The sequence below is a fragment of the Ascochyta rabiei genome, chromosome 2, assembly GCF_004011695.2.
Source record: "Ascochyta rabiei chromosome 2, complete sequence".
NCBI lineage: Eukaryota > Fungi > Ascomycota > Dothideomycetes > Pleosporales > Didymellaceae > Ascochyta > Ascochyta rabiei.
In genome coordinates this window covers 1,519,260-1,537,610 of record NC_082406.1, presented here as the reverse complement: position 1 = coordinate 1,537,610, position 18,351 = coordinate 1,519,260, and the positions used below count along the sequence as shown (strand labels likewise).

General features: G+C 54.5%; 11 protein-coding genes across 11 annotated transcripts, besides 2 other annotated features; 6 read left to right on the top strand and 5 right to left on the bottom strand.

Annotated features, from left to right (window-relative positions):
* Positions 1 to 1,141: 1,141 nt before the first annotated feature.
* On the top strand, positions 1,142 to 2,284 carry EKO05_0001393 (uncharacterized protein; the record flags this gene model as incomplete). The annotated part of the gene is made up of 2 exons (XM_038937127.1): positions 1,142 to 1,291; positions 1,346 to 2,284. The coding sequence occupies 2 exons, from the start codon at positions 1,142 to 1,144 to the stop codon at positions 2,282 to 2,284; spliced, it is 1,089 nt and encodes a 362-aa protein (XP_038802149.1).
* A 56-nt stretch (positions 2,285 to 2,340) lies between these two features.
* Positions 2,341 to 3,633, bottom strand: EKO05_0001392 (uncharacterized protein; the record flags this gene model as incomplete). Its single annotated transcript, XM_038944967.1, has 1 exon — positions 2,341 to 3,633. One exon carries the CDS (start codon positions 3,631 to 3,633, stop codon positions 2,341 to 2,343), a length of 1,293 nt encoding a protein of 430 aa, XP_038802148.1.
* A 534-nt stretch (positions 3,634 to 4,167) lies between these two features.
* Positions 4,168 to 4,194: a tandem repeat.
* Positions 4,195 to 4,239: 45 nt separating this feature from the next.
* Positions 4,240 to 5,035, top strand: EKO05_0001391 (putative ankyrin-repeat protein; the record flags this gene model as incomplete). The annotated part of the gene is made up of 2 exons (XM_038937609.1): positions 4,240 to 4,309; positions 4,374 to 5,035. The coding sequence occupies 2 exons, from the start codon at positions 4,240 to 4,242 to the stop codon at positions 5,033 to 5,035; spliced, it is 732 nt and encodes a 243-aa protein (XP_038802147.1).
* A 132-nt stretch (positions 5,036 to 5,167) lies between these two features.
* On the bottom strand, positions 5,168 to 7,894 carry EKO05_0001390 (uncharacterized protein; the record flags this gene model as incomplete). The annotated part of the gene is made up of 2 exons (XM_038937604.1): positions 5,168 to 6,403; positions 6,455 to 7,894. The coding sequence occupies 2 exons, from the start codon at positions 7,892 to 7,894 to the stop codon at positions 5,168 to 5,170; spliced, it is 2,676 nt and encodes an 891-aa protein (XP_038802146.1).
* Positions 7,895 to 8,560: 666 nt separating this feature from the next.
* Positions 8,561 to 9,626, top strand: EKO05_0001389 (Beta-ureidopropionase; the record flags this gene model as incomplete). Its single annotated transcript, XM_038937312.2, has 2 exons — positions 8,561 to 8,572; positions 8,787 to 9,626. The coding sequence occupies 2 exons, from the start codon at positions 8,561 to 8,563 to the stop codon at positions 9,624 to 9,626; spliced, it is 852 nt and encodes a 283-aa protein (XP_038802145.2).
* Positions 9,627 to 9,655: 29 nt separating this feature from the next.
* Positions 9,656 to 10,721, bottom strand: EKO05_0001388 (uncharacterized protein; the record flags this gene model as incomplete). The annotated part of the gene is made up of 2 exons (XM_038937264.1): positions 9,656 to 10,266; positions 10,319 to 10,721. The coding sequence occupies 2 exons, from the start codon at positions 10,719 to 10,721 to the stop codon at positions 9,656 to 9,658; spliced, it is 1,014 nt and encodes a 337-aa protein (XP_038802144.1).
* A 1,160-nt stretch (positions 10,722 to 11,881) lies between these two features.
* Positions 11,882 to 12,240, top strand: EKO05_0001387 (uncharacterized protein; the record flags this gene model as incomplete). The annotated part of the gene is made up of 2 exons (XM_059635659.1): positions 11,882 to 12,080; positions 12,131 to 12,240. 2 exons carry the CDS (start codon positions 11,882 to 11,884, stop codon positions 12,238 to 12,240), a joined length of 309 nt encoding a protein of 102 aa, XP_059491642.1.
* A 52-nt stretch (positions 12,241 to 12,292) lies between these two features.
* Positions 12,293 to 13,889, bottom strand: EKO05_0001386 (uncharacterized protein; the record flags this gene model as incomplete). Its single annotated transcript, XM_038937606.2, has 2 exons — positions 12,293 to 12,979; positions 13,029 to 13,889. The coding sequence occupies 2 exons, from the start codon at positions 13,887 to 13,889 to the stop codon at positions 12,293 to 12,295; spliced, it is 1,548 nt and encodes a 515-aa protein (XP_038802143.2).
* Positions 13,890 to 14,599: 710 nt separating this feature from the next.
* Positions 14,600 to 14,650: a tandem repeat.
* EKO05_0001385 (SYF2 splicing factor) lies at positions 14,620 to 15,471 on the top strand (the record flags this gene model as incomplete). Its single annotated transcript, XM_038944966.1, has 1 exon — positions 14,620 to 15,471. The coding sequence occupies one exon, from the start codon at positions 14,620 to 14,622 to the stop codon at positions 15,469 to 15,471; it is 852 nt and encodes a 283-aa protein (XP_038802142.1).
* Positions 15,472 to 15,656: 185 nt separating this feature from the next.
* On the bottom strand, positions 15,657 to 16,631 carry EKO05_0001384 (RNA-binding ATPase activator esf2; the record flags this gene model as incomplete). The annotated part of the gene is made up of 1 exon (XM_038944965.1): positions 15,657 to 16,631. One exon carries the CDS (start codon positions 16,629 to 16,631, stop codon positions 15,657 to 15,659), a length of 975 nt encoding a protein of 324 aa, XP_038802141.1.
* A 371-nt stretch (positions 16,632 to 17,002) lies between these two features.
* EKO05_0001383 (RNA-splicing factor) lies at positions 17,003 to 18,151 on the top strand (the record flags this gene model as incomplete). The annotated part of the gene is made up of 1 exon (XM_038944964.1): positions 17,003 to 18,151. One exon carries the CDS (start codon positions 17,003 to 17,005, stop codon positions 18,149 to 18,151), a length of 1,149 nt encoding a protein of 382 aa, XP_038802140.1.
* Between the last annotated feature and the right edge of the window lie 200 nt (positions 18,152 to 18,351).

Genomic DNA, 18,351 nt, shown 5'->3' with positions numbered 1-18,351 from the left:
AGACACCACGGTGGAAGTGTGCTTTCAATGGAGCATCGTCGGTCGCTTGGCCTGAACGTCTGGAGATTACACGTAAATCCTGCAATCCTTCGTGTTCATTGGCAGATGCATTCTGCATGACTGATCACACGCTACACGGCAAGTAAGTTATTTTCGGCCCCTTCGCTGAGTGTGGACGTTTGGTTGGACGAATTAACAGACAAGGGGCATCTGCGGGTAGAGACGATGTCAGGGTCCAACATGACGTTGCTAGCAAAGTTGAGTTTTGAGAGGTGTAAGTAAGTACAACCACATTCATCGACTCCACACCACTTTCAGCAAACGACACCCTGCTTTCAAAGCAATGTCCAGACCTCAGGATCAGCCTAGCAATATTGCCGAGGCCGATAGCAAGCATGTCGGAATCCTGCTTCAAGAGTGGACAACGGCGTTAGGACCGAGGTAGGAAGTTGCATATGCAGCGTGCGCTTTTCCCGGCAGGATCGCGAAAACCCAACGTGCTCGTGCATCACGATGCGAATTATGCACAGCTCAGCTACCGGTACATGTCAAATGTATTAATGCCAAGCTTGACCTATCTGGACAACGGCGCATTAGGAGAATTGATGGGAGGCTGCGCGAAAGTCGCCTGACCACAGCGAGACAGCCATGCTGATGGTAAGCAAGTCCCGCAGCGGTGAGGCAACATCAGTTGCATAGGGGACCGCTCTCGTAATACAACGCTGAATAACCGATCTCTGTGGTGTCTTCTGCAAAGCTTACGAGAGGGGCTTTTTTTTAGCCTCTTATGACACAGCTTGCGTGCGCTCTATGAGACCGATAAAGAATTCGTAAAAGGGACTTCAGCGTTGGTGTCAGCAAACTCAAACATCCTACAGCCTAGCCAAGCCGCTTTGTGTATGCCCCTGCACGTGGCGCTGCACGTTCTATTTAGATATCACATCAAAGGTCTTCGGACGCAGCAGTGCTTCTCGCTGCTTGCGGCAAGAATCTGAAACGAAGGAGACCACTGGAGAAAGACCGTCGTATACAGTAATTGTGCAGAACACTCAACCACGGCATATATCCTGTTCCTTACGGCAACGCAGATGATGGCAGGTTCAGCTTTGCGATCACTCCTGCACTCAAACATCTTGGCACCATGGCAAAGCTTGAGCCGGTTGGCCATCAACTCGTTACTGTCACTTTAGTATTCAGTATTCTGGCTCTCGCTACTCTGGCAGTACGAATAGGGTTCAGGGTTCGCAACAAGAAGTATGACGTTTCTGACACTTGCCTTCTTGCCGCTATGGTATCTTCACTCTCCCTTGAGACACTTTGACCATGTTGTTAACAGCTCTAACAGATGTGCGGCATCATCCAGAGCGCTATTCAGATTATCCTCGTCGCAGTGTTTGACTATGGAAAGGCAAAAGCAGACATTCCGGCCAACTTGAGGAGCTCTGTGTGGCCCGCAAAACTGGCATACATCAACCAGATTGTCTTCAAACTCACGACGCCTCTCTGCAAGCTGTCGCTCTGCTTGTTGTATCGAAGTATGTGCTCCACATCGACGGACCGTATCATCAGGATGACCAGACACGCCATACGCTGCACCATATACCTCATCTTAGGGGTCTACTCTTCCGCATTCTTGATCAGCATTTTCCAGTGTACACCCATCAGCAAAACCTGGGACAAGAAAGTGAACGGCACATGCATCGACCTAGTAGCGTTTCGCATGAGCACTGCAGTGTTCAACCTGATCACAAGCGTCCTAGTCATCGCCATTCCCATCCCCACGCTCGTCAGACTCAAGAAGCACCGCCCAGAGGTAAAGCAGCTCATCGGCCTTATCCTGCTGGGATCTGTCCACACAGGTCTTACCATCGCCCGCTTCGTCATCATGTTCTATCCCGACCCACTTACAAAAACCGAACCGCAATACACCCACGTCTTCAACAACGTACTCGCGGTCATCGAGATGCACACTGGCATCCTTGTCGCAACGCTGGTGGTTATGCGCCCTGCGCTCCAAGCAATGTACAAGCTCGCCAACCCCTCGTACCGCCCTCACTGCGACACAACCTACTACGGGAAACAGAGCAGCCGGGGCGACGGCAGCTCGCACCCGATGCATTCGATCAGGAGCAAGGGGAGGAGGCACGATCAGTTCAGCATACTGGAGACGACTGAGATTCGCATTCTGGCAGACGTGGCTGCGCCCGGTGTGGATGGGCGAGCACGGGAAAATAGAACAGGCTTTCGAACACAGATTCACGGCAAGGGTTACGGACATGTTTGAGAGTATCTGTAGCAAAGGTCATGCCTTTTAATAAAGTGGAGTTCAGCCACTACGATTTAATGCAAGTTCTTTGGATCCACCACGCTGACCCAAATGTTCTCCTTGTTCTCACTGTACGCCACCACCAGCTTCCCGTTCACTATGATTGCCGTGGGGTAGCTGAACATGAGTCTCTTCAGCTTCCTCGTATCTGGTGCAATGACCGTGCTAGCGTTTGTTCTCAGCACTCCAATGCCAGTATAACACCCGTTACTCCTCCGCGACGTGGCAATAGTGAGCGGTTGGCGGTATCTCTCCGTGTTGTTGCGTGGGTTGTGGACGAGGTAACGGTCTCCGTTCGGCAGCAGGCCTAAGTGCTGCTTACTACCCACATCTGGTATGTTGGTTTTGAAGATCTGGTTACCAAGCTGCTTCTCCACCTTGGGGTACCACTCGTCGCCCTTGCGCGAACTGGTGTGCTCAACCCAAACAGCTGTGCTGATGATGTCGGAGCCTGAGATGTCACGCCAGAAACGCTCCCAGTAGCCACCGACTTTGTTACCGAACCAGACCGAGTGTGTTGGTTCTTGCATGTCGTGGGCGCCAACCGCAGCGAACAACTTTGTTTGGTACAACCAGGTGCCCCACGCCGGTACTTTTGCTGGCTCCTTGAGGTACGCTTCGATCTGTTTGGCGTGTTTGCAGAACTTCATGCCATATTGGCCGTATATGGTTTCGTTGAAGCGGACGACTTCTGTCCAGTTGTTCTGCGAAGTCCAACATGGGTCGCCTACTGGGTTTCCAGCCTTGTCAATGACTCGAGCGATGCGGCCTGCAGCTTTTGTTCCTTTTGCGTCATCGCCCCAGCAATAGCGGAGAGTCGTTTGGGATACGGCGTACAGGGTCTTCCTGTCAATTGGTACCCATGCCACGGGGTGATGGGCTCGCTGCCATATACGGTTATCGCACCAGTAGGTGTAGTTAGCAGGACTGGTTTGGTTGGGTAGCAGTGCGTCTGGCAGTATGGGATAGCCCTTTGACCAGCTGAAGCCACCGTCTGTGGAGGTTGACAGCCAAGCGTCCTGGCCTGTAGCGTCTTCATCGATGGGCGCTGTTGAATACATGAGAAAGGTCCTCTTGCCATTGTGATATAACTCCGGGTGGTGAGCGTAGGTGCGATTGATATCTGTACCCTTGTAGACTAGGACCTCGGCGTCGACCTTGAGCTGGGGCCAGCCTGCGTAGAGGGGTTCGGAGTAGTTGATAGGGGGTGATACCTGCCAGTAGTCCTCTGGTGAAGGAGGCAATTGAGCATGTACTATGGATGATAAAACAACAGTAGTCACCCCAGTCAGAAAGTGTTGACGCATCGCGAAGGCTGGTAGACGAAGCCTACCGTAGCTCTACTTCAACAACACCGCACTCAGTTATTTATGTACTCTACTACCAAAGGATGCGGGACAATTCGACCCCGGATTCGTTGAGCCGGAACTTGACTCTGCTGTGGGAGACGGCGTCTCCATGACATGCGCGGGACGTGATCTTCATGGTGTAACACAGAGAATGGAAACTCCATGAATCGGAAGTCTTCCACGTCTTTGAACACGCATCTCGGCCTTGGGCGTCGGCTGTCGCTTGCGCTAGAGCGCCTTGTGGTGCGGATATGCAGCTCATCTCGAGATGCCCTGGTTCAAGATGCGGGGTTTGCAGGGCATCCCCATGGGGAAAGTACGCAAGGCTAAGGCCCTTTCTGGCATCGAAGTGTCGACCAGTGTCTGTAGAGACGGCATCTGAAAGTGTCAGGGCCAAGACTTTGTAGTGTAGGGGTAGGCGCCCACGAGGACTTCAACTGCACAGCGTTATGGTTTGTGGAGATAAGCTCACTAGCGCATCTCTAAATCCGGCCAGCTCCAGCTCCAGCTCCAGCTCCAACGCAGAGGCCAGCCAAGATCACCACCCGCCTTACAACCAGCGCCATGTCGGTTGCCGCCATGGAAGAGTACAAGTCCAAATACGCCCTCCACGAAGCCTGTCGTCAAGGCCAGAGTACGCTTGCCACTCAGCGAATCATTCCACCTCGTCCTTACCCCCACTAACACCGCCCACCCAGCATCGAAAGTCGAGTCTCTCCTTGCCGCAAACCCCAAGCTGTCCTCCCTGCGCGACCCTGACGACCGCCTACCTCTCCACTGGGCCGCCTCTTTCAACCACCTCGCGATCGTGCAGGTGCTCGTACAACTGAAAAACTTCGACGTCGACGCCACAGACGGCTCAGGCTGGACCGCTCTGCACATGGCCTGTTCGCGCAAAGACGCCGAGCAGATTGTAGATCTACTGCTGAGCAAAGACGCCGACGTCAACGCCAAGACGAACACAGGACAGACAGCGCTGCACTTTTGCGTAAGCAAGAACAACCTCGACATTGCGCGGACCCTCATGGCGCAGAAGCCTCCGGCCTCAGCCCGTGTCAAAGACAGGCGTGGCCAGTTGCCGCTCCACCGTGCGGCTGCTGCAGGGAACGTGCCCATCATCAAAGCGCTGCTAGACACAGGCAAGAGTCCGCTGAACGCGACGGATGTAGATGGGCAGACGGCGCTGCATCATGCGCTCAGCGAGGGGCATGGAGATGCGGCGATGCTGTTGTTGCAGAGGGGTGCCGAGTGGGATAAGAAGGATACATGGGACAAGGTGGCGTTGGACTATGTGCCAGACGCGAAGACGAGGAGCTTTATCTTGCAGAGTGCGGAGCGGGAGGGGATTGACCTGCACTGAAGGGGAGGAAGAGGCGAGAAAAGAAAAGAGTGACGATTATACCCTGCATTGGATGGCGTTGGCATAGCACAACATATCAAATTTGTGGAATCGCTCCATGATTCCACGCGTCTCGATTAAAACTCATGCTCTTCACCTCCCCATCGTACTAACAAGCTCCTTGTACATCTTCTTCACCTCCTGCACGTCTCCCTCCAACTCCTCCACCCTTTCCGTCTTCTCGCCCAGCATCTCCAGCGTCGTCTCGTACCGCTCCTTGACCTCCTCCAGCTCCTTCTCGAGCCTATCCACCCTCTTCTCCTGCCCCCTCTTCTCCTCCACTTCGCGCATCAAGGCAACAACCTCCTCGCGAGCCTCGTCGCGCTGGGCGCTTAGACGCGCCATCTCTTCTTTGTGCGTCGCTTTTTCTGACTCGAGACGGCGCACGGCGGCGCTCATGCGCTCGACGAGTTGAACTGAGGGACCGGCGCCGACAGTGGAGACGGACACCATGTCATTGATGGTACGGTGAGGGGAGGAGACACTCTCGAAAGGTTCGTCGTAGTCGACAGTGTGGATGGAGGGCGTGTAAGGCGTGTACGGCGCGTTCGGCGCGTTCGTGCCGCCGTTGAAGTTCGATAGACCTGACGGAATAGAGTTCTGGCGTTGTGGCGTGCCCATCTCAGGGGTGCGGACACTGGGTGATGATTTCTGCCGGTTGTTGGAGGGTCGCCGGGCCTCTTCCAGCATGCGGTCGATGGGCGAGAGCGTCGTGTCCATGCCGGAAATCGTAGAACGCGGCGTTCTCCTGTTGTAGATGCCCAGCGGGTCAGGGGAGCGTTGACGATTCGATATTGAGGGCGACTCAGTCCGGAGGTGGGTCGAGGCGGACAGAGGATTGTGCTGTTGCGTTTCTAGCTGCCATCGGTTCCTCTCTTCCTCGAGACGTTGCTGCAACTCGGCTTCCCATACTTTCTTTTCTCGCTCAAGATCTGCTTTGGCATCTTGTGCTGCTGTTTCCGCCGCCGTGAGCCTACTCTGCAATCTCTGGGCAGTTGATCGTTGCTCTGCTAGGTCTTGCTCGAGTGCCCTTGCTCGCTCGTTGATGCTGTCCAGCTCATCCTCAAGGCGGCGCGCCTTCGAGTTGACGTCTCTCGCTTTCCGTCTGATATCGGACTCACGCTTCGCAGTCTCGTCGCGGTCCTTCTCAAGTGCTGTAACTCGAGAGGTCAGAGTGGTCTCAATGCCTTGCCAATTATCTGATGCGAGTGAGTACTGCGTCTGCAGTGTCTCGATTTGGCGTAACAGCTTGGCCTGTGAATCGCCTGTTGCGGACGATGTGGCTTCCTCAGAGCGGCTGCGCAAAAGCTCAAGTTTGGATTCGAGGTTCTAGATGTACGGTGAGCGATGGTTTGGTTGAACGTGAAGGGACTGACTTACGGCGATCTCACCACGCAGTTCGAGCTCAACAACATTGGCCTTTTCTTGCTGGCTCGTCGATTGCTCTTTCACAGCCTGGAACTCCTTCTTTGCGCGGTCCTCAGCGAGCTTCTTCTCGATGCGCAGGTTATCAAGATCCTCCTGCAGCGATGCTGTAACCCTTTTCTCTGCTTCCAGAGCTCCAGCCTTGACTCTTTTTTCTGCATCCTCAGCTCGTGATAGCGCTTCGTTCAACTGTTTTCGAAGTTCCGTGATGGTCAGACCAGCTTCTTCTCGCTCTGCTCTGATCGTATTGATATCTTTCTCGATCTTGTCCACAACCTTCAGTCTCTCTAGTGCAGCCTTCTCGGCAGCCTCTGCACGTCTCGCCCTCTCAGACTGTTCTGTAATGCTTTTCTCGGCTTTGGCGAGCCGCTGTCTCAGTGTGTTAATCTCCTTGTCCTGCTCTTGCCCCTTTGCGCGCATTTTCTTCAGAGTCGTCATGTGCTTCATCTCAGTCTTGGAAAGTTTTTGCCCTTCGTCCATAAGCGCGGCTATTTGAGCATCCCTCTCTGCTAATTTCTTCTCCAGTGGTGTCGCATTTACCTCGACCGAAGCGGCTTTTGCGGAAGCAGCCAGCTGTTGGGAGAAGTAGGTGAGCTTGGACTGCAAAGCATCGATGCGCTCAAGATGTGAGTTGAGCTCATCTCGATGCCCACGGACCGTTTCCTCGTGCGCTCTTTGTAGACTCGACAGCTCGGATGCAAGAACATCGGGGTCTTGTGTGGAAGGGAACTCGGGCTCTACAGGCGTTGGCACGTCGCTGTATGGTCGTGAGGGGTTGCTGTCAATTGATTGGCGCGGGGAGGACGTTTTTGGCGTACCGATGAACGGTATGGACATGGTAGGCAAGCGCGTGGCCGGTGGCTGCTCTGATACGAGAGGTGTCGTCGGCGGTGATGCGACAGGAGGAGACACAACAGGCGCTGGCTCCTCGGCGGATGGCCTTGTAGGTCCGTCTTCATTCGCCTCCATTTCTTTCGCTGGCTCTTCCTCGGTAGCTGCTGCCAGCGCGTCCACGGGCTCTGAGACCCTCGAATCTATGCTTGTTCTCCCAACCAGGTCAGCGACAGCAGCGATGCCTGGGCTCCGCAGAGCTGGGCTCTCTGGCCGGGACCCCAGGTCTGAAGATGGTCTCGAGTCGGCCCTCTCTGTGCCTTTCGTCACAGCCTTCGCCAGACGGTCTTGTAGCCTGGAGTTTGGTCTGCTCCGAGACGAGTTGCGTGACAGCCCGGCCTGCTCGACTGCGAGTTTCTTGTCTACCGTCGCCTTTTCACCGCTGTCTTGCTTCGTGGCAGCATCCGCCGGCTTTGCGCTCGTTTGTCCATCTTCAGCCAGGATGGTGTCGAGTCGCGACTCGAGGCCGGATATCGCGCTGTTCCACCAGTTCTTCCCACTCATCTTGCTGCTTTCTCTTTCGGTTGACAGACGTGCTTGTGCCAGGTATCTGCAGCTTTACTAGCTTTCACCGTGGGCTCGTTCTTCGCCTGGGTCTATGCATTGCATGTGCACGCCAAAGGCCAGCGTGGAATACGTGCACGTCGTACGCCGAGAGAGCGTGTCGTAGGGAGCTCGGAGGTGAGACGGGACTCACTCGTAGCTTGGCTGAACCCCGACTTCCGGTAGTGGAAAGCTGTGGTAATGGCCGCTCTGCCCCGCAAAACGTGTCAACAGCGTCGTTGTGGCCTCAGACAGCCGCGCAATGCTGAGATCCACGGCGCGCTGCCAAATGATGCGCCTTGAGCACGGCTACACAGCCTTGCAGGGTCTTTGATTGGATCGGGACCTCCTGCAGGGCAAAGCACCATCGACCTTACATCGTCTCTGAACGCTCATGACCTCTTGAAATCCTTCCATAGAATCCCCAGACCCGATTATGCAGGCTCACATGGGTGTAACAGATCGACGGGCAGTACCGCGTTGTCTCAACACGTCCGCCTGATCTGGCTTAGTTTTCCTAGTGCATCGCCGTCCATCGCAGTGACGATGTGATTCAATCGGTTTCTCTCTTCAATTTCTTAACAACAACCTCAGTGCCCGAGCGAGAACTACATGCAAGCTCTCAAGATGCCCCTGGCAGTAAGCAGTTTCTGTTGAGCTCATCTCTCAAGCCACTCCCGACTCACATGCATCTTGTAATCACCCAACAAAACGTTGTGGTGATAAGACACCACCACATAGACTTCGCCACCGAATTTTTTGCCTCATATTATACATATTAAATATGCATTCCAAGGCCATTAATAATGCATTCATAGGCATTATCAGCCCGTCATATGCTAACACAACCTAGGCCGTAGGACAAATCTGCTCCACAGCCTCCCTCTCTCACAACCTTCAACAATGCCAAAAGCTGGTGAAGCAGGCTTCAGAAGCAGGTGCAGCCGCACTCTTCCTACCCGAAGCTTCCGACTACATCAACACCAATCCCTCTCTGAAGCTCTGCAAATCTGTCGACGATTCTGAATTCGTCCAAGGCCTCCTCCAATCCGCAAAACAGTACAAGCTGCCCATCTCCGTAGGCATTCACGAACCAGCCGCCGGAGACAAAACCAAGAACACATTGATTTGGATCAACGAGGAGGGTAAAATCACCCAACGCTACCAGAAACTGCATCTCTTCGACGTCGACATCAAAGACGGGCCGAGTCTGCAGGAAAGCAAGTCCGTGGAGCGCGGCACCGAGCTCCCGCTGCCCTTCGACACCGCCCTGGGCAAGATAGGCATGCAGATCTGCTTTGACATGCGCTTTCCCGAACCCGGCCTGGTGTATGCGAAGCGCGGCGCGCATATCGTTACCTACCCTTCTGCATTCACCACCGCGACAGGCGAGGCGGGGCATTGGCATATGCTGTTGCGTGCGCGTGCGATCGAGACGCAGAGCTACATCGTTGCTGCGGGGCAGGTAGGAAAGCATGACGAGGAGGGCAAGAGGCACAGCTACGGGCATAGTATGATCATTGACCCGTGGGGGAGGATCGTTGCGGAGTTGGGAGGCGAGGCGGATGAGCATGGGAGGGGATTGGACGAGGGCGAGATTGCGTGTGCGGAGATTGACATCGAGTATGTGGAGAAGATCAGGAAGGAGATTCCTTTGACGAGACGGACGGATGTCTACGCTGAGTTGAGTTGAGTAGAACTTGCCATTCGTATTTGGACGTGCTAGGAATGTACTGAGTCTCGACGCCCTTTGTGCTGCTCTTCTTCTGCCCAGTTCCAGTTCCGCCCCTCCAACAACCGCGCCTTACCATACAGGTTCAAGTACGACAAGGAGTGTTCTGGGTCGTTAGTCTGCTCCTCCATCTTCGCCCGTACTTCATCCAATGAGCATTTCACGCACTCCGCCAATCTCTCCAGTACAGTAGTGAAGAGACTTCTCCCTCGACTCCCAGGCTCCTTCTTCGGCCCCTGCGTCCTAGGCGGGTTGAACTCGCCTTTTCCCTCGCCCCAGCCAGGCCAATCCCAGTCATGCGTCCCGTAGTCATGGTAGAAGTTCAGAAACGTCGCCTCCGCACCTGCTCTTGTGGGTCGCAGGAGCAGGTCTGAGATGAACTCCGGCCCTAATGTGAGGGCGGCCTCGGCGAAGCAGAACTCGAGTTCGTTGCGGAGGGAGATCTGATTGGCGTCCATAAAGCGTCCGTATGTACGCTGGTGGATCCAGCCAGAGCCGTGGTACCGCGCTGTGAGGGTAGAGTTGTGTAGGGCAAGGTATATCGCTGTGAGAGGATCTCGAGAGATTGAGTTGATTAATGCGAGTTTGGCGCTGTGATCTTCTGTGAATTTGTTAGAGACCGTCCTCCTACAGTTCGTGCTATTGGAACTTACTCATAAATGCCACACGATATATGAGCAGTAGCCCGGCATTCAACAAAGCCATGTTGTGCTCTTCCACTGCGTAGCAATTCTGCCGCGAGACCAGCGCGTCCATCAGGTCGTCTACTATGTCGTATTTCTTTACGCAGTCTGCCAGACATCGATATCCATATTTGGCACAGCACGGGAAGTCTGTGGAAGCGTGCGGCAGCTCTCGATTCATGAATGTTCTTGTGAGCGAGCGCTCGTAGTTTCTCAGGAGGTCTCGTAATCGCGGGTGAACATGTTGAAGCCTGATGATGTCTTTCCCGTTCTCGAACGGAAGATACTGGATGGTCTTGAGGATGATCTCTGGTGGTATAGAAGCCGAGATCAAGGTAAGCTGCGATGATAGAGTAGCAGATCGGGTGACCATGTCGATATATCCTTGTATGTTATAGTGTCGACGTAAAGAGTGTGCTTGGTGTGCAATGAGGAGAGGGGAGGGACAGAGGAAATGCAAGTGAAGATGTACTGGCTGATCGTGGATTGTTCGGCAGTAGCGTCCTTGACGTGATCCGTGTGCTCGAAGCAGGTACAGGGCAAGCTTTCGAGACTATCGAGGGAATCGTAGGCGTTGCGCATGTTGCCGTTACATCATACCATAGTTCATATATGTGACGCGTGAACAGTGAAGACCGTGATGGATGATCACGACCAATCGAGTACCTTGTTGTCCGCTCGCGTTGACGATGATAGTCCGCTGTCGCAATAGTATGCACACGATTCTGTCATGTTTGTGAATGGTAAAGTGGACATGTGTCCTGTGCTCAAAGCCATGATGCGCGCGAAGTGGTGGCCGATGAGCAAGGGTTGCAAACGCTGTAGTCAAGCGAAACGACCATGAGCTCAAGCTGAGCCTAGCTGACGCTCCCTCGGCCTCATACCGCAGGGTCCTACGAGACTAGTGTAGGTGGAGCTGTCAAGAGCGATTGCACAATTACTAGGCGACGTGGGCAAGGTACCCAAGGTGTAAGTGGGTGAGGGTGAGGGAGTTATGATGCTGCAAAGAGTAGTGGACCAACCATAAGCGGATGATCACATATCGGACCTAGCGACGGATTGTGCCCCACCAAAGGCCACTTCGACGAAACTCTCTCCAATTAACTTGTAGAATATATACCATTATATTTAGATATCACGTTACCTGTAATGGGTCTTCATCAGAAGGTTCACCGTTATCCACGCACACCTTTCAGTGTACACCTTGGCAGGAGCCCAGTTCGAGTCTTGTGGTGTTCGCTTCACTCCCTTGGGTAACCAGGGATGCTGGACGAACCTAAGCAATGAATGCAATCGACGAGTGAAGAAATTCAGCAGTCAGGTATTCACCATGAGACGGCGGCGCTGGAATACTCCCGTCTGGGTTGAAGGGCGTGTGTTGGGCTGGTGGCTCGACTGATATTTTGCCATTTTGGCCTCCTTTTTGCCCCTCGCTTAAGGCCAGCGACAACTTGACTTATGCGGCTTTCACTCGTTGCATCCAGCCTGTTTCTCTAGCCGATTCCCCAATGGTTTGCTGCTTAGCTAAAGAGCATGCCCGAGAGTCTCTATGACATGAAAGCATCTGTAACGGGACAATTAAAGTATCGAGGTTGCTTGGAAGATTACGACCTATCACTTGAAGTGTGGTTCCGTTGGGCCCGGGAAGAGCTGCAGTTTGCGAAGGAAATGCGCAGGGCTGCTGCAGAGGGCAAGATCGTAGTCAAGGATGCGGAATATATAGGTTTGGCGGGTATGTGCTGGTTTGCGTCCTTCGAAGATGATTCGCTAACGACCGAAAAGGTTTGGTGATGGATAGGGCGCAACATGGACAGGAAGCAAATGATGACGGTACGGCGCGTGATGCTGCGGTCTATGCGAATCGAGATCAGAGATTGCTTTCTGGGGTATGAGCGGCTAAACAGCAGGGCGTCCACATGCCTGACATGATCTGAATATGTGGTGCTATTCACCCACTCTAATGAACCTGACTTCCTGCCTTGGGGGTCCCGCTGTGAAATGTTCCCTAATACCCTCCCAATACGTTTCCTCTACAAACTCCTCCGGCAGCCGCACATCAAACTCATTTACTACCCTACCCACTACACTTCTCAACTCCATCCATGCCAAATTCTTCCCCGCACAACTATACGACCCTGTCGAGAACGGCAGGAACGCAGCTTTGTTCATCACCATCTCCGGTCTCGACGTCCACCTTTCCGGCACGAATGAATCCGGATCGACGAAATTACGAGCATCACGGTTGAGCACGAAAGGAGGTATCTGCACAATTGTGTTCCCAGGGATGAAGTGTCCGTTGATGGTAAGACCCTCGGGAGGCGTGACGCGCTGAGATGCGAAGAAGACTGACGGCCAAAGCCGCATTGATTCGTTGATGACGCTGTCGAGCAGGGGAAGGGAGCGAGCGCAGTGGTAGGTGGAAGCATTGGCACAGTGCTCGGCGCGGATGGCGTCTGTATATTGCGGATGTGTGGCGAGCTGCATGAATATGAATGTAAGGGCCGTAGAGGTGGTTTCGCTGCCTGCGCTAATGATGAGACGTGATTCACCGTAGAGCAAGGCCTGACCTGCATCGCCGTCAGGTGTATGCTTGATTAACTCCCCAATCAGATCCGAGGGGGCGTCTTTGAGCTGAGATATGTGAGTTGTGTGTTGCTTGTGGTCAGGCGGCGTAACTCACTGCCATGCGAGCTTTCATCTGGCTGATGCTCCAATCTGTCCAATCTCTCAAGGGGCCGGCGAGTGAGGTGAGTATTCCAAGCGCGTTCATTAGCCAGGGCATGTGGTACATAATGCCCATCGCGCTCAGCCCTTGTGTGAAGGTGTTCAGAATACTATCTGCTATCTTGCTCGACTCGCCTGTGGTGAAGCCCATCGGCTTACCGAAAGCAAGTGCAGACATAGTGTCGTAGCTGAAGTATGTCATCGTCTCGAGGAGAAGTACTGGTTTCTCATCAGCCTGCCTCAGTCGAGCGAGCAGTTGATCGCACATTTCCTCGACACGCGGCGCGAAGTCTGACAGGGAGGTCTTCATTGCATTGTCCCAGATCTTCCTTCTCTGGCGGTGCCATGGCTTGTCACGGTTCAGGTGTAGTGACTTTTCCATCACGTCGTAGAATGGCCCTTTGCTGGTTTTCGATTGGAAACCCAGAAGCACCTGCACCGCGTCCGGATCAAAAATGGATAGCTCTCTCGGACCAGTCCGCACATAGTCTCCATATTGTTTTTGTAAATCCTGTTGTACCCTGTGCCAGTGCCATTGGGTTTCGATTACCTTCTTGACGGCGTACCATTTAGAGATCCTCGCCCCTAATGGTCCTGGGTAGCTCGAAAGAGGGTGAAAGAACGCGCGATATGCTCCAATATATGTCCATAGTGGCAACCAAAGTGCTAAAGCAACTTCCGTCGCGTAGAGGACGCCTGTATAGTGAATAAGGATCGCATACACGACGCTGTTGATGGCTAGGATTGGTAGGGTCAGGTTGTCGACCTCAACTCGTCGAAGGACAAGCTCGTGCAGTGTGAAGGCTGTGAGAGGCATGATTGCAAGCACTGTGGTGGAAGTGTTTGCCATAATGCTGTGGCTGTTGGTGTTGCCGGCATTTGCGTGAGGGACAAGGTGGAATGGGTTTTTGCAAGCTTTCGCCGAAACCACTCAAGTCGGACGCCCTAGTTGGGTTTCTGGCAGACACTGAAGAGGTAGAAGGATGCACCTTCTCTTCTGAAGTGAGAGCCTGAGCGATTTGAGAGAAACGGTTCAACAGAAGAGATTCGCACGGGGTCGTATTTTCCAGGCGCATAGTTTCGCACATTCGGCCTTTGTCCATCAGGCCACGCCTACATCGTTGTATCCATGCCATGCATACTAAGGTCGAGCTTGGCAACATGAAATTACCTTGTTGTCCCGCTGTTGGCTGAACGAACGGGCTACGGGTCCAGCCACGCATTAGCTCCAGGACGCTGTCATGGTCCCTGCGCAATAGATGAACGTCGCCCTCGTGCGTGCCGTCGTAGGACAAGGAAATGAACAATACAACGCTGAGATTAGTACAGCTACCAGGTGCGAACAACTGTCACATCTTGAAAAGCGCTGAGTGTGCTTGACGTCGAGCTGGCAGCCTTTCCAAAGAGCGCTGTAAAGGTCGTGAGAAAAGTAGGTGTCACTTGACAGAGCGAGAGGAAGGTGCATAAGGCGCTAGTACCTTGGCGTCGTCAATTCACTTTCACTTTGTGTCTCTCGATCATTGCAGCCAACAACCACGCAACACAACATGGCCGACACAACAGAACCCAAAACCACACCGGCCACAATGATCAAGGCTGAGACCAGCTCCGAGGGGATGCCCTCAGACTCAAAGCCCACCTCGACCGACGCCAACACTGACCCCAAAGCCGCCCTCGCAGCACGCATGGCACGCTTCAAGTCTCTCCAGGCGCAGAAAGAATCCGGCCGCAAAGCCACAGAGCGCGAAGTGCGCGATGCCGAAGATCGCTCAGAACGACTTGCCAAGCTCTCCAAACTGGCCGACGCGCACACCAAAGCGTCCTACAAGCTGCTCAAAAACGACGACCCGGACTTTGAGCGCAAGCGGAACTGGGACTACACAGTTGAGGAGAGCGAGAGCTGGGACAAGAGGCTAGCGAAGAAGGCGCGCGCGAGGGACAATAACGCGTTTGCGGACTACCGAGGCGAGGCGAACAAGGTGTACAAACGGCAGATAGGGCAGATGAGCAAAGTCGACCTCGCGGCCTACGCCGAGGAGAAAGCAACGAAATTGCAGCGCCAAGTCCAGTCGGGACTGCTGCAACTCGTCGAGACAGATTCGGGGGAGATATACACGGTGGATCCGAATGGGCGCATCAACACGGCAGTCGAGGAGGCGTACAGTCACGACCACAAGCCCAGCAAGGAGGCCATTGACCGGCTCGTTGGCGACATCGAAAAGGGCGAGAAGGCGCGCCTGGAGGCCAGGAGGAAGAGGGGGATTAGGGATGAGCAGGATCAGGGCGATATCACGTATATCAACCAGAAGAACAAGCAGTTCAACGACAAGCTGGGGAGGTTCTACAACCGGTATACAACGGAGATCCGAGAGAACTTCGAGAGAGGAACGGCGATATAGAGATTCGGGGCAACGAAGTTCGAGTGGAGATGGAGGAGACGGAAATACCCTGGCTAGCATGGTTGGATATGGCGTTTTGGGGTCAGGAAAAACATGGCACGCACGACATGTGCATGAGAGGTCTATTTATCGCAGACAGACTTGCTGGTATTGCAACTTTGGTATCATTTGCGCCTCGCACACTCTCAGAAGATCTTGCTAAGCACTCTGTGCACATCTTGGCCCGGCTCAGGCTTCTTGTCGCTCTTGCTCGTCGCCGCGTGCTGCGTGAATTCCAGCCTCCTCTTCCCCTTCTTCGGCTTGCTCTCGGTCGTCCCGCTTGTGTGCGCCACTTGCGTATCCGCGTCGTCGCCTCTCCTCTTCCTCGTCGCTTCGATACCGCTCTCCTTCTTCCCCCTCTCCACGTTCTCCAGGAAGCGCTTGTTCTCCTTCTTGCTCTGCTGAATCTCGAACCGCAGTCTCGCCGCGCGCTCTGCGTTCTCGTTCTGGATCTGCTCGACGAGATGGGCCCACTTGACGCCCGTCAGGTACTTGACGTTCCAGACCTCGTCGTGCCACCTCCCGCGCTTCTTGCCGCCCATTGTCTGCGCATTCAGATTCTCGGCGACAAACTTGGCGTCCTTTTTGTGCAGGAACTCAACCCAGCCGTCGAGGAACAGCTTGCGCCGTGTGCCGCCGCCGCGCATGCGCTGCTGGCGCGACGTTGTGTCTTCTGGCGTGAGGAAGATGCGGCCGACGGCGCCGTAGGGAGTGAGGAGGGAGCGCAGGACCGTGGGCTTCATGAAGGGCGGGACGCGGGAGACGTAGAGTACGCCGGATTTGTCCTTTTTGGGTGTTTTGAGATCGATGGGTTTCCCGCCGAGCTTGTCGGTCTGTAGCTTCAGGTCTTGGGGCAGGCCTGCGGCGAGCTCCTCGAGACGTGCGAGTTCGGCGTTTTTGCTGGAAAGGGGATCCTCATTGTCGTCATCTGCTTCTGCCACGTCCTCTGAGTTGAAGTCGGCATCTTCGTCTTCGTCTTCGTCTTCGGACGAGTGGTTTATCTTTTGTCGTTTGGCTGAGGGCAGGGTGTGCGCTCTGCTTTCCTCCACGGACTCGTAGCCTCGCTCATCGTCGTCGCTTTCTTCGGCGTCGAGCCATTCGTTGCGCTTGCGTGCTGACATGGTGTGGGAATGCGGGACCCCGACTTGGCCTTGTGGATCTGCGCCTGGAGTGCTATGCTCAGAGGTCTGTTGTGTGGAGTATGTCATCTGCTCCTTCCGCTGCTGTCTCGTGAAAGCCAAAAGTTTCAGTGGGGCCGTTTTAGTGCGTGGCGCAACTGGGGCCTATTCGTACTATAGTCGACCTTGGAACCAGCCTTCCCTTCTTATCCTCACAACCCACCACACCACAACACCTTCGCGCCTTAGCACCACCCGTCAAACGAGGCTTCGCATAGTCCGAGCCCGAAATACACCGAAGCACAATCCTCCTATCGTCCGGTCCTAGAAACCACACGCCAATCTCCTATACCGTCAAAGATTAGGCCGCAGCCATGGGTGGCGACCTCAACTTGAAGAAGTCCTGGCATCCCCACCTGCGCAAGAACCAGGAGCGAGTATGGAAAGAAGAGAAGTCGGCGCTTGAGGAACGCAAGCAAATCGAGAAGCTGCGCAAAGAGCGCGAGGAGGAGCGCGCACTTGAAGAGCTGCAGAAGCTTCAAGAAGCCGCTGGCGGCAGGACTGTCACAAAGCGCGTGGATTGGATGTACTCTGGGCCTGGGGGCGACGGCACAGGTGTCACCGAAGAGCGCGAGGGCTACTTGCTCGGCAAGCGCAGAATCGACCAGCTGCTCAAGTCGAACGACACACAGGACTTGCAGAAAGGCGCCGCGGTCGGCATCGATGCACTTGGAAACGCAAACGCAAACTCGGCACGCGACACACAGAAAAAGGTCCTCGAGGACCCACTCCTTATGATCCAGAAGCAGAAGATGGAGATGCAACTGAAGGCCATGAAGGACGCGCAAAAGCAAGCCAAATATGAGGAGAAGCGGTCGAAGGAGAAGGCGCGCGACAGCAAGCACCGGGATCGCGATGGAGATCGCAGCAGACACCACCGCAGCCGCCGTGACCGTTCTCGCTCGCGCTCAAGAGATCGCGACGATCGAGATAGGAGAGATCGAAAGCACAGCCGGCGAGATCGGGACAGCAGAGACGACCGAGACGGTCATCGACGACGATCAAAATCTCGCTCACGATCACGTTCCCCATACCGCAGGAGCCGTCGAGACGACAATCGCAGGCGGTCGAGATCGCCACGCAGAAGAGAGGAGCGCGACGACCGCAACGATCAGCGCAACCGTTCTCGCACGCCGCCTGGAAGGCCTTTCGATAAGTCCCGTCACAGCTCCAACCAGGACCGCCCGCGAAGGGCTCGTTCACCACCAGCTGCTGTCCAAGAGCAACCGAAGGAAAGTGCCGCTGAGCGTCTCGCAAAGATGCAAGCAGATGCCTCGTCTACAGAAGAACAGCGCGCCGAACGTGTTCGTGAGCAAGCAAAGAAGGATGCTGAAGAGGAGGAGCGTGTACAGGCAAACCTGAACGGCGGCAGACGCTTCAATGTCAGCATGGGTGGCTCTTCGAACGTGGGTCTGGGTGATGCAATTGCGAGGGGAAGACTCAGGGCGGAGGTCGACGCCTGAACTTGCAGCGTTTTTACAACCTTATGATTCTGAGATAGAACACAACGATACCCCAAATTCAAACGCCGCATCAGTACCACCTTATTCGTGCGTAACATCTTGTAGCGACCTTGCATGCTTACCGTTATGTTCCAACCCTCGAAGAGCTCGTCAGTGGTTGACAGATGGACATATGACTAGGGTTTACGCACGGTGAACTT